This window comes from Lepidochelys kempii, chromosome 1, assembly GCF_965140285.1.
Source record: "Lepidochelys kempii isolate rLepKem1 chromosome 1, rLepKem1.hap1, whole genome shotgun sequence".
Classification (NCBI taxonomy): domain Eukaryota; kingdom Metazoa; phylum Chordata; order Testudines; family Cheloniidae; genus Lepidochelys; species Lepidochelys kempii.
The window spans coordinates 250,900,495-250,913,161 of NC_136380.1; the positions used below are offsets into that span (position 1 = coordinate 250,900,495).

At 41.5% G+C, this 12,667-nt stretch overlaps 1 protein-coding gene across 4 annotated transcripts in view; it reads left to right on the top strand.

The window, feature by feature from the left end:
- TBXAS1 (thromboxane A synthase 1) overlaps positions 1–12,667 on the top strand; it is a 316,426-nt gene that overhangs the window by 172,472 nt on the left and 131,287 nt on the right. For all 4 annotated transcript variants that reach the window (XM_073323035.2, XM_073323042.2, XM_073323058.2 and 1 more), the window contains one exon: positions 6,248–6,364. In XM_073323035.2, coding sequence (XP_073179136.1) covers positions 6,248–6,364 — 117 coding nt within the window. The remainder of the gene's footprint in view (positions 1–6,247; positions 6,365–12,667) is intronic.

Genomic DNA, 12,667 nt, shown 5'->3' on the forward strand with positions numbered 1-12,667 from the left:
AAAAGATCAAGAACTATTTTCCTTTCCTTCCCCCCTCCCCCCCCACACACAAAGGGAATCTTCCTCTCCTAAACCATTCCATAGGAAAAGCATGCATAAATAGATGTGCTTTTAACAACATTATGGCCTTAACCAACACTGGGCAATACAACTGTGTCAGCTGAAAACCAGTTTTAAACACTGGCAGAAATAGTGTGTGGTGGGATCCAGTTTCTGTAGCACAAACTGACAGTGCGAAAGTGTTGTTTCTGAAACCAAATTATCAGCAAATAATTATCTCTGTTGCCTGATTGTTTTATACCCCTGTGTGTAAAATGGAAAGTGGATTCTAAACAGTGTATTCATAAAAGGTATGGGCTTGTGATCTCACTTACACCAGTCTAACTATGTGGAGTCATTGCTGATGTGCACCATTCTAAGTCAGAGCTGCAGGAGGCCCTGTATGTTTATTTTAGCATTTAAGAATGGTTGTATTTATCTCATAGCTGTGTCTTGATTTGGTTTCTATTGACAAAATCATGACTTAAGAAAATGTTTGTGATGACAAGAACAGATGTTTCCAGGCAGCTTGCCATAGCAAAAAAAACCCCAACTAAATAAATAATCTAGTGTTTACTTGTAAGCTGGTGTTGGCTGTTCCATTTTGCCAATGAATAATGATGACTAGTAGCTATTAGTGAGTAGTTTAAAATCCTGACTTGACAAGAAGGGAATAAGCTTATAACTGCCTCTTTGTGTAGTACAATCTATACCGTAGACTGGAATACAATTGCTGTAATCACCATAACAAATCTTACTTGGTAGCATTTTTCCAAGTCACTTAAGGTATGTCTACACAGCAATTTAACACCTGTGGCTGGCCCATGTCAGCTGACTTGAACCTCGGCTGCAGGGCTGTAAAATTGCGGTGTAGATATTTGGGCTTGGCCTGGAGCCCAGGCTCTGGGACCCTCCCCTCCCACTGGGTCCCAGAGCTTGGGCTCCAGCCCGAGTCCAAACATCTATACCACAATGTTACAGCCCCGTAGCCTGAGTCCCGTGAGTCCAAGTCAGCAGACATGGCTGTGGGTGTTTAATTTCAGTGTAGACATACCCTCTGTGACTGGGATGGAAACCTGAAAGGTAATAGAAGAGATGACCGTTAATTGAACAACTGGATTGTATTTGTGAATGTTGGTGGTTTTAATGTAAGCTAGAAACCTTTAGTAGCAAGGTGTGAAATAGTCAAGTGCAAAAGCTTGTTGGAGTTGGCAGCTGGGTGGAAACTAGTTGGCAGCTGGGTGGAAACTACAGCCATAAGGAAACCTCTAATTCAGAGATCATCTTCTGTCAGAGAAATTCTTCAACTTCATTTAAACAAACTTGCTTAGGAAAAAGTATTCCTGGTTGTTTCCGCTCAGGCTCATCAGCAATTCAAAAGATTTTTTTGTATGTTTGAAGAAATCAGCAACCCATGTTATGTTTTAATGAGCAATAGGGATTGGCATAGTCATTCCCATATCAAGCAAGGGGAAGGAAATCCCTTGCTTGAATGGCCTGGCAGAACTTGGGCAGCTGGAGAGGAGTTGTTGTTTTTGGAAAGCAAATAGGCAAGAGAGGGATTTATTTTGGGAACAAACTTGAAAGAAATAACTGGAAATGCGGAAGTTTGTAATTAGGTTGTTCTATGGACAAGGTGCTTCTCCCTACCACAGCAGAATACAGGAGCAGAGTTGAAAGATTGGAAATGCTGATGGGTGTTAGGACTTTGCACTAATACCAGGGCTGTGATTCTTAGATAAGGAGCGTGGCTCCCAAGTCTTGTTTCAAATCTCAAAAATCCTGATTCCCCATGAAAAAATGGTACAGAGAGTTTGCAGAGATGTACCGATAGTGTCCTGCTGCCTAAGCGAGAGCCTGTCAGTGACTTTGGTGTGAAGGCAGAAGTACTATACTGTAGAGTGTATCTAAAAGACCGCGTATTTTGAAAACCGTTTGTAACATTGAGGTGGTACTCTGCTCAGTCAGAAGCCACTACATAAGCTCTCTGTGAACGTAAGGCACTCAGGTTGGGGAGAATTGTGAATGATGTTTCACTTATCACAAGATGCTGGGGAAGTAGGGGGATAATATGCTTTATTAACAATTAAGGGTACAGGTTTCTAATACATTTAAATATCACTTGTAATACTTCATTGATATCCCATTTAGTCAAGAGTCAGAGAGGAAGAACAATACGCATATGTGATCTGTCAGCTTTTTTTTTTAATGTGGAAATGGTGCACTAATTTGTGGATGTCGTACCACTGCCCTCTACTGGGTGAAATATTGTCAAATTGGTTTATGTACATATTGGTTCCCTGTTGGCTGAGCTAATGGAACTGCCCTTTGGTCTAACTGGGACAAGCTGGACTTAACCTGTAACTTCTCACAGGCCTTTAGCATAGTTCATGCTTCAGAGAGGAGTGTAGAGAACTACCCTCTGTCAGGATATGTACCTTCAGCCTATCCTCCTTTAAGTTCCTCCTTGTGATGCACTTCTTCAAACAATGCTACGAAACTTAGTCATACACCTGCCATCACATCAAGGGGAATGCAGGCCCCTTTTAAAAATAATAAGTCCACCAAATAGTACTCCTTGTTCTTTTTGCAAATACATACTGATACACTACAAGGTGTGTGCCAGATTCTGCCTCTTGCTCATCCTATTTTATGTGGCCTCCTGTTCTCTTCGCTATGCTTGTATGTTGTCTGCCTAGATTGTAATTTCATTAGATTCGTGTTTTTTACATGTCTATAAAACCCCTAGAATATTATGGCCCCTACACAACTAATACCATGCCTTTTTGACCTGTGTACAGAGCTCCCCCTTCTGGTATGGAAGGGAAGGTCAGCTACCTCCACAGCAGAATCCCCCTCGCTTGACACACACATTTCCTCAGCTCCGTATAGGGTTCACCACAGGCCTAGGGATCTGCATGTATGGAAAGGATGGGTAGTGGAAGGGTCAAAGAGGGAGTGGGGGTAGGGTTTGGGGGGACATGTAGCATCTCCTGTATCCCAGCAGAGATCTCTCTGAGGTCCACACCAGAGATTGTTTCTGTGTATGTGGCCCCCAAGTGCTTTCCAGTTTCACAAGAACCCTGCAGATGTGAGGGGGTATGGGTCAGACTCTCTTTTTTCTGCTGGGTGTAAAAATCCAATCCCCTTCTTGCTCTCTCTAGCACCCCCCCCCCCCCCCCCGAATGAGGAACATAGAGGATGCTCTGAGAGGAGACCTTCCTAGAATTTTCCTCCCCCTGTTCTGTGTTGATGTTACCGCCCGGTAGGGGTACAGCCTGGCCCACTAATAATTGATTGAAAGCAGGAGCAAAAGACTTGGTGAACATTGACACAGAGATGAAGGAGCCAGCGGTTTTTTCTTTAAGGGCAGCATGAGTTGCAGAGTATTAGGTAGGAAGTTTCTGCACACATTCCAAAAGATATTGCATGCCCATATGCTAAAGCACATTTTTTAAGCCCTGGGGCTAAGGCAGAGATCTCTTTATTTGGAAGAAAAGATCACTCACATTCTCTCTGGCCGTGCCCAATGTCACAAGCGTGATTGAAGATAGTGGCATTTTGTGTATATGCTGCCACAGCAGATTACCATAGCTTCCCCTTTGCCCCGTCCCACACAAAACCCATTTCTGAATTTCAGTTACAGTCTTCCTTCCACTCTAGAGTATTACTGTATCACAGTCAGAAGAGATTGACTACTTAGGAAAAGAAAGTAGAGAACAGTTGCTGAATCTTTAGGTTGTAACAGATGCAATATTAGTCTGATTGCATTTGACTGGAAAGCAAAAACCAGAGAATGTTACAGCAGCTTTGTCTAATAATTTGTAGTGATTTGCATATGATAAAAAATTCTCAGTTGCAGCTTCTACTATTTCCATTTTGAGAGAGAAGACACTTCATCCTTCACCAAGATGCTTCAGGCTCATTGTCATACCAAACTCATTTTCATTCCTGCTATGTGAAGCTGTAAAACAGGTTATGCAATTAGCAGGAAAGTGTTTGCAGGAATGATAAGGAAAACTTGACAAATGAAGTACTCTCTAGGGTATCAGTTCTGCTGCTGCTTTGCTAAACAGAGCATGCTATAGTACCCAATTTAAAGACAATGTCAAATAATTTGAGCCCCAAATTTGACCTTCCTTATTCAAAGCGCCTCAGTGTATATGTGATTTATATATATATATATATATATATATATATATATATATATATATATATATATACACACACATGACTATATTAAAGGAACATTACTAAGGTGGCAAAGTCAAGTGCTCAAAAGTTGGAAATGTCAGAATTAAGCTTGCCTGTGCAACCTAAATTCAGTCCCCTTGTGCATTATGATACAGTCTTTAATTACATGATCATATGCCATTTTTCCCACAAGGGCCCTACCTCATTCAGTGCATAGAATGGATGGAGCTCACTCAGTAAGCAGCAATTCAATATTTTGTCTTATCCTCATTGTTCAATGTGTGGCCCCAGGCCTTATTTACTGCACACCATGCAAGCCATACTCTGAAGACAGAATTCTTACTTTTCTCATGGGGTTTCTGTGGTGCTTGTCACTATTGTATCTGAGTGCTTTACAAATATTAATTCATTTTTCTTCACAAAACCCTGTGAGGTGAGGGGGTGGTATTATTATACCATTGTACAGATGGGGAGCTGAGGCACAGAGAGATTAAGCTGAAAAATGTCCACTAATTTTAGGTACCCAGTTTGAGACAACTAGGACCTGACTTTTTCAGAGTAGTTAGCATTAGAGAGTGCTCTATATGTTCAGAGCACAGTTCCCATTGACTTCAGTTGCCTCTGTGAGTGTTCAGCACTTCTGCAAATCAGGCACAAGGGTCTCAAGTCAGGCACCCAGGAAATGAGAAACACACGATTAGTGACAAGGCATGAAAAGTTTGATTTAAGGGACTCGCTTAACATTAGAAAGTGACTCTGTGGCACTGGTGGGGCATAGAATCCAGTTCTCCACAGGAGCAGTCAACTGCCTTAACCACGAGATCAGCCTTTCTCTTCCTGCAGTCCCCCGCCTCATTCACTACTCATCGTTTAACGTCTGCAACATACAAACCAGGCATTCTACAGCCAAGTTTATTTCACTACACAGCCTTGTTTCATCCCCAGAGTGGGTCCATCCTGTGTGCTGAATGAGGCAGGGGTCTTGTGGAAAAAATAGCATGTGTTCATGTTGTTAAGACTGTATCATAATGCATGCACACAAGGGGGCTGAATTAAGGTTGCAAGCCAGCCTGAATTTTGGCATTTCCTAACTTCTGAGTGCTTGACTTTGCAACCTTAATAATGTTCTCTTAAAGAATTACTTTAAAGATGATTTGAAGGGAACTGCCAAATCTTCCTCAGTATTTACTATGTACTGAATGCCCCCTATTGCCACATGAAAAGAATGGTCCACATGTCCATTCTGTTTTGTCTTATGACATTCATTCCTACGTGGATTGCAGCCTCCCCTTTTGATACAGTGTCCCACTATGCACTCTTTTTCTGGCAGTCAACCCACTATTGCTCAGAGCTGTCTGTGCAGTATCAGATTAGTGCCATTAGTTTACTATGCTGTGTGGTGTTACCAAATATTTTTAAAGTAGAACTTTAGACATTTTGCAAGATAAAATGCACTGTGTAGTTTTGTAAAATATGTTAAGTGTAAGAAGCCTCCTTCCAAACATCCCCTCCATTACCTAAACAACACTTTGGCTGGCACTACTTTCTTTAGAGGGATTCCATAGCTGGTGTGGTATTACAAGTTTAGTGGATGCTGGATGTCTTCGTGGTGCAAAAGCCCATAATCGGAGTGGGGCTGGACACTGTGGGACTTAACAAAGGGAAAAGGACCATTTAAAACTAATATTATGTTTGATCAGTAGTGGTCCCAATCTTCAGCTTCTTACTCAGATAGAACTATCAGTGAGAGATACCCAACGAGTAGTTTTTTGTGTTGAATTGGGCCTTGTGTTGAACAGACTGGGATTGGGCCTTGTCCTGTCTTTCAGTGTAATATGTTTAGGGCTGCATTCTAATACTCCTCCCTCGTTTTGATATGGACTTGAGTGGGATGATTTGTAGAGTAAGATACTGTTCAATATGTATCAGAATCTGTCCCTTGTAATTTTTTGGGATACTAAAATGGTTCTAGTGTCATGTGTTTTAACCCCTGTTTGCGTTTATTTTGATTCAGACACCAGGCTTGGTTACCAAGCCAGTAATTGACAGCATTCTCTGTCTGCGGGATCAGAGGTGGAAAGAAGTTCGGAGCATACTGACCCCGGCCTTCAGCGCTGCAAAAATGAAAGAGGTAAGATACAGTAAGTGCCACCGCTTTATCCAAAGAAGCTGATGTTTTGACTTCTGTAAGCACTTTCCTTGTATGCTGCACTTCAGGGATATTTAAAGGACTGTCAACATGTCATTGTCAAACTGTTCAGGCCCCATTGTTGTGTGTATATCGACACAATGTGGGTCAGAGCCTCAGCTAGTGTAAATCAACGTAACTCTATTGACTTCAGTACAGCTGTGCTGTTCTGTATCAGATGAGCATCTGGCCTCATAACTTTCTCCAATAAGAAATCAGCTTGCTCATAAAAATGTAGTAGATGTAATAAATAAACAAACTTTTAAAAATAAGCTGCTCTGATGGACTAAAGTACAAAAAAGGTTAATGCTGTCTACCCATCAGAACACAGCTTTTCAGTATTTGCAGAATTAGCAGCTCTCACTTTAATGCACGAACCTCTGTCAGTCTCTCTTCATCCCCCTTCCCCCTTTATTCTTTAATTCTGGGATATAATAGAAATGGCTCACTGGAATAGAATGTAGTTGCAAGATAAATACTACTGATTGAAAATAAATATTTTTCTGCTAATTTTCTGTAAATTTCTCAGCATTTATCTACAGTGGGAGACCATTATCCTACGACAAAGTTATATTCCATTGACACTATATCTCTTAATTAAATGCAGAGTAATAATTGACTGGTTAAACTCTGCTTTAAAACAAATCTTCCTTTTTTGCATTTATGCTGAAAAGGAAACACATTCCTCACTCTGGTGCCCAGTTCTTGTTTGTAAAATTTTCCACTGGGCAGAAGCGTGTGTTATTTTGACATGTTGCTGTCGAAATCCACAGTAACATCTAAATGTGTCTGGCTTCTTTAGCTCTATAGACAGCAGTTGCTTAGCAACATCAGCTGTCACCTCCTTATTATGGTAAATTCTAATTGGCCATAAGCCTGGTAAGGACCGTTGATTAATCAGAACTGACAATATCATTGGTTATGCATCTAGACACTGACTCTGCCACTGGCTTGATAGCAAATTTCATAGACGGGATTTTTAAATACTCAAATGATTATTCAGTAATGGTGTGGCTGAAGAGGAGAGTTTTTTGCATTTCCTGAGCTAAAATTAATCTCTCTTACTGCACATCTTCAGCACAGAGCAGTTTAGGGCTTCAGCTTTTTGCTGTTTAAACTAACAAAAGATGAAACCGATCACCACCTGGTTTGTACAGGGCAACCCCTGCTGGCATCAGTCAGGTATACTTTAGGGGAAAAAAGGTTCTTTGGACATTGTGCTTTGTGGTGATGATGCATGTTTGCAGAGTTAATTTTTTAATGTGGGAGAAGAAGAATCCACACTTACATCTCATTCTGCTTGGTTGCGAAGGAACAACACCAAGGGAGATTAAAGCTAGAGGGTTAAGCCCTGTACTGACTTAATGTCTAACAGCAAGCTCATATGTGCATACTGCAACATTTATATTTCCGCCTTCTTCCACCTTTTGCTCCCTGTTCCAAATGGTGTATGCTGAGACTGTTAACACGCTGTTAGTTATTAGAAAAAGGAGACTTTTCCTACTCTGTTGTACAAGGTGACGAGGGGAGTATTCAAGTCTAAACAGTCAGGGAAGAGCTTCCTTCAAACAATGCTATCTCTGTTCCTCTGTGTGTCTGGAATGCCCCACTCCCCTTCGTTGAGAAATGTTATCTCCAGTTTAGGGGATCCCCACAAGTAACATAAATCATTTTTTTTTCAGTTGCTTCAGCAGCATTGTTCCAGACCTATTCTGTTTCTGTCTGCCACTGTGCTTGTTTTTTTCCATCAGAAAATGATACATCTGGGTACAGTTCTTTCATGGTAGGGGTGTTCTTGGTTATTTTAGATGATTCTATGTGCAATTAAGTAACCTCTTTTGAATGTATATGCGCCTCATCCTTGTATATCATTTTAAATCAAAAGTGGTATTCTGTCCTAGGATTTCAGTTTAACATGATTTAACTCCTCACTCACACACGTTCCTCTCCGCAGCTTAATTTAGAAGTCATACTAGAATTTCTCAGAGGAAATCAGTACTCATTCATTGGTATCCATCTCTCCTTTTCTGAAGCCTCCCACCTTTAGTAGTTCCTACAGAGCCTCAGAAGTACTGCAATGACAGAAATACTAGTTTTTAGTCTTGGCCATGTTACAGCAAGGCCTGGTGCTCAGACCGTTTCTATAATATTAATCCTATTAGTGTTTCCATTATAAAACCTGTTTTCCAAGAAATTACAAATCAGTTGCTTGGTGTAAAATTTGGCATCTAAGAGTCTTGGTTAATTGCTTGTATTTTTTTCCCTCCTGCACCTTTTTTCATTTCTACCATGCTCAATCCAGACATCGTAGATTGGAGTTCATTAGTCTCTAACACTTCAGTGTGGTATCGCATTTTAATGGTGTTTGCACCATGTCGTTGTCAAGTTACGATGCTTTACCAGCAGGGTCTGTCATCTGCAATCCTATCCCAAGAGTGGGAGTGGCAGGAAATGGCCAGCTGCTTAATTAATAGTTCTTCTTTCCAGGAATCTGCCCATCTCCTCTCTCAGATCATTAGGGCCTTAGCACAGGCCTACCTGGCAGTAAGAAAATGCACCCCTTTCACAGTTTTTTCTGGAGCACTTGCCTCGGCATGTCCCCTGGTGTTCTGCTATGCCCTGATTCCCTGGGGCACTAACAGGCTCTTCCACAGCATTTACAGAGGCTGCAAAAATCCTCAGCGAGTGCTGGGAGTTGCGCATGAGCAATGTAGGTTACCGCTCCATTCTGAGCAAACCATTGTCTACCTGAATGCTATAGGATAACAGGGAGATTGAGGCCTGCAATAGGGCAATATTCTAGTGAACCTGTGTGCTGAAGACAACCAACATAGCTGCCAGATAAATTACATACACACCTGGAGAACTGGGTCTAGGAACCCTAGTCCTTCAGTTTTAAAAACACTGGCCTCTACTACTTGAGCTACATCTTCAGAGCTGGTAGTAACAGTAGGCTCCTTATTCACCCGGTGGGCTAGTCACTAGGGGGCAGCATCACATACAGAAAGCTAGTACGTTATGATAGGGGCAGTTTTTCTGTGTCTGGATGGGAGACCTGGGCTGACAGACCTACAAGGCCCTCACCTCACCTTGTTTTTCCACAAAGCTGGGGAGTGGTGTGATTGAGAAATTCATTAAACAAACCTGAGGATTTTCACCTGACTCTGTGGTATTCTGAAAAAAGTCAACCAGAGGCAGACACCAAATATGGAAAATTTCAACAAAGCTGAGCATTGTTAATTGTTAGGTGACCATACCAGTGCTGCCTATATTAGGAGAATTGTTTTTCTAATGTGTTTCAAAATTTTCTATGTGGCTTCCACAACTCATTCACCCTGAATCTCCTAACTTGTTTGCATTAAAAGTTGAATGCTATTCAAACATTGTTTCGATGGAGTTCCATAGGCTGTCTTTTCTCCCTTTTCTTTTTCTTTTTCTAATGAACACAAAAAGGCTAGTAAAACTAGTAAAACAGCTCAATCTCATTGGAGGAGGTTTTAATGCTTGTTAGTGTGAAGCATTCAGGAATCTTAATGATGAGTGCAGTATAAGAACATTGATTCTCAGGCCTCGATCCTGCAATCAGATTTGTTGCATGGACCTCTGCACTCATGTGGAGCTCCATTGGAGTCACTAGCAAATCTGATTGCAGGATAGGCCTTAGATTATAAATGCTTTGGGGCGAGGCACATATCTTCCTTTATGATTGTCCAGTGGATAGCCAATGTAGCCTGTCATTGAGACCTCTGGGCGCTATTACAATAGGAGCAATAAATAATCAGACTAGGAGAGACAGCACAAGACTGGGAGTCAAGAGATCTGGGTTCTCTTCCCAGCTCTGCCAGTGACTTCCTGCATGACCTTGAGAGAGGCACTTGAGCGCTCTGTGCCTCAGTCTCCTGTTCTGTAAAATGGGGATGATAATACCTGCTTCACGAGGTTGTTGTAAGACTTACTTCATTAATGATGTCAGTCACATGCTTTGAGGTCCTTGGATAAAAGATGTGTTAGAAGTATCATAGCTACACCAAGATTCTTTTAAAGTTCCCTCCAGGTATGATATAATAAAGCAAGAAAAGATGTTAGGATGTTTGTCCAAGCTGTAATGATGTTGGTGCCCTATTTAGCATTTCTTGATAAAAGTAAAGAATGCACTTCTGATGATCCTGCTGTTCTGAACCCCTTGTCAGACTTGATAAATAATTCTTCTCTCTGTTACTGCCCACACCAGCAGAATTCTATTGATTTTTATTTATTCTGATTGTGCTGCAGTGCTCTTGCCGTATCCTATCAGTATACCTGCAATCCTCTAGGCCACTGCCACCCGTTCAAACAAAAAGTGCAAGTGTGCAACGCAGTGTAGCATTGTCCTAAACAATCTGTGAAATGGAGCTTGTGTTAATGCCATTTTTCTACCTGAAGAGGGTTGCAAAGCAGAACTTGTGGTGATGTTGTACAATTCTCTGGGTCATTCACTGTTGTGTGAATGACCCAGAGAATTGCGATAAAGGCAGGTTAAAAGAAAGGAGAGAAATTTTGGGTGACTGCATATATGAGTCAAAGAAGATCATTTGTGGGGTGGGACCCTCAATGTCCCTTGTGCCCCCAATGTTAGACCCTTCACTGGGATCTGATCAGTTAACTGCAAATGAAGAGATGCAGTTTCTTTTTGTCTTCCCTAGTGCTTGAGTATGGAGGTAATGAACACTGGCAAGAGCCCCCACCCCACAAATGATCTTTCTTGACTCTTATATGCTGTCACCCACAATTTCTCTTCCTTCTTTTTTCCCTTGCCTCTGATAAACTCCTGTTTTTTCAGTCATCTGGACTGGCGGGGGTTCTTCCTATCCTGTCTACTTGCCACCAGGATTGGGAGATGGAGTCCCCAGAGTGGGTTCTCTATTACTGGTGCAACAGCTGCCTTATCTACCTGCTGCTTATGTTCCAGCACCAGTTCTTCATGAGCTTGTAGTTCTCTTCTCCCCCTCCTCACACAGGGCTTCTCACTGTGGGTCTGATCCAATGCCCTTCAAAGTTAATAGAAAGTGTCCCATTTACTTCAGTGGATTTTGGATTAAGCCCTTAGTCCCTAGGTGGTGCCAAATGTTCTCCTGTTCCGTGAGACCACCAGTACCAGGGCAGGGACCCTGCCTAGCAAGTTAGACAAACTGGATGTCAGGCCAACAAAAAAGTGTCAGCAGGGCATAATCGCTGGGTTTAGTCCTGCACTTCCCCCTCCATTGAATATATAAAGTGTGTTTGTATGAGAGAGAGAGAGAGAGAGATTAAGGCATGGGGTCACGCATTGTGGCCCCAATCCAACGAAGTACTTAAACACCTGCTTATGTGCTTTGCTATATCAGCACATGAATAATGAGGATAAAAAGAAATATTAACAGCTGTCTGATTGACTGCGCACGGTTCACCCTGTGCATTGAATGAGGCAGGAAATCTGTAGAACAAATGGTATGTGATAATTTAATTAAACACTGTGTCATAATTCATATGCACAGTGAGGTAGAATTAAAGTTGCACAGGCCTTAATTCTGGCATTTCCTACTTTTGAATGCTTGGCTTTGCAACCTTAGTAACATTCTTTCAACACAGTATTTTTGGTGTAGTATTTGTGTGTGTATGTATTGGGCACATTGTGCCATCTAGCAAATGGCCATTACTTACAGGCGAGCTGGTAGCACCATTTATTATTAAGGATGCCCCAAACTTCCCATTTAAAGGCCCTGATTTCAGTTGCTTATAACTTTCCCAAATTTTAACCATTCAGGATGAAATTTTATATGCTTGGTGTTTGCCTCAGTTCAGTTATTTATTTCTTTTTAAGAAAACTTCAGCACAGATGTCTGTGTTCTTGAAGGTGGTTTTTCCCATGTTAAAAATTCTGGCAACATTTTTTGAGATTCTATGGTGCCTCCATGCTTTGAAGCAGGGCTTGACATTTAAAAAGGGGTGGCCTTTGTTTCAGAGATGTGCCTTTTTCTGTCCCTGTGAAAATCCACTCAAATTTGGCTGAGTTACAAGCCTTTGAAAAAAACCACAGTTTGCATGTGCTCAGTAGAGACTTTCTAGGGCTTTGCACCTAAAATCTCCTGTGAAAAAAACAGCATATGATCATACAATTAAAGACTGTATCATAATGCATAAGCAGAAGGGGGCTAAATTAAGGTTACCCAGGATCTAGATATGGTCTAGTTCAAACAGGAATTTATTCAGGGAAGTCCTATGACCTGT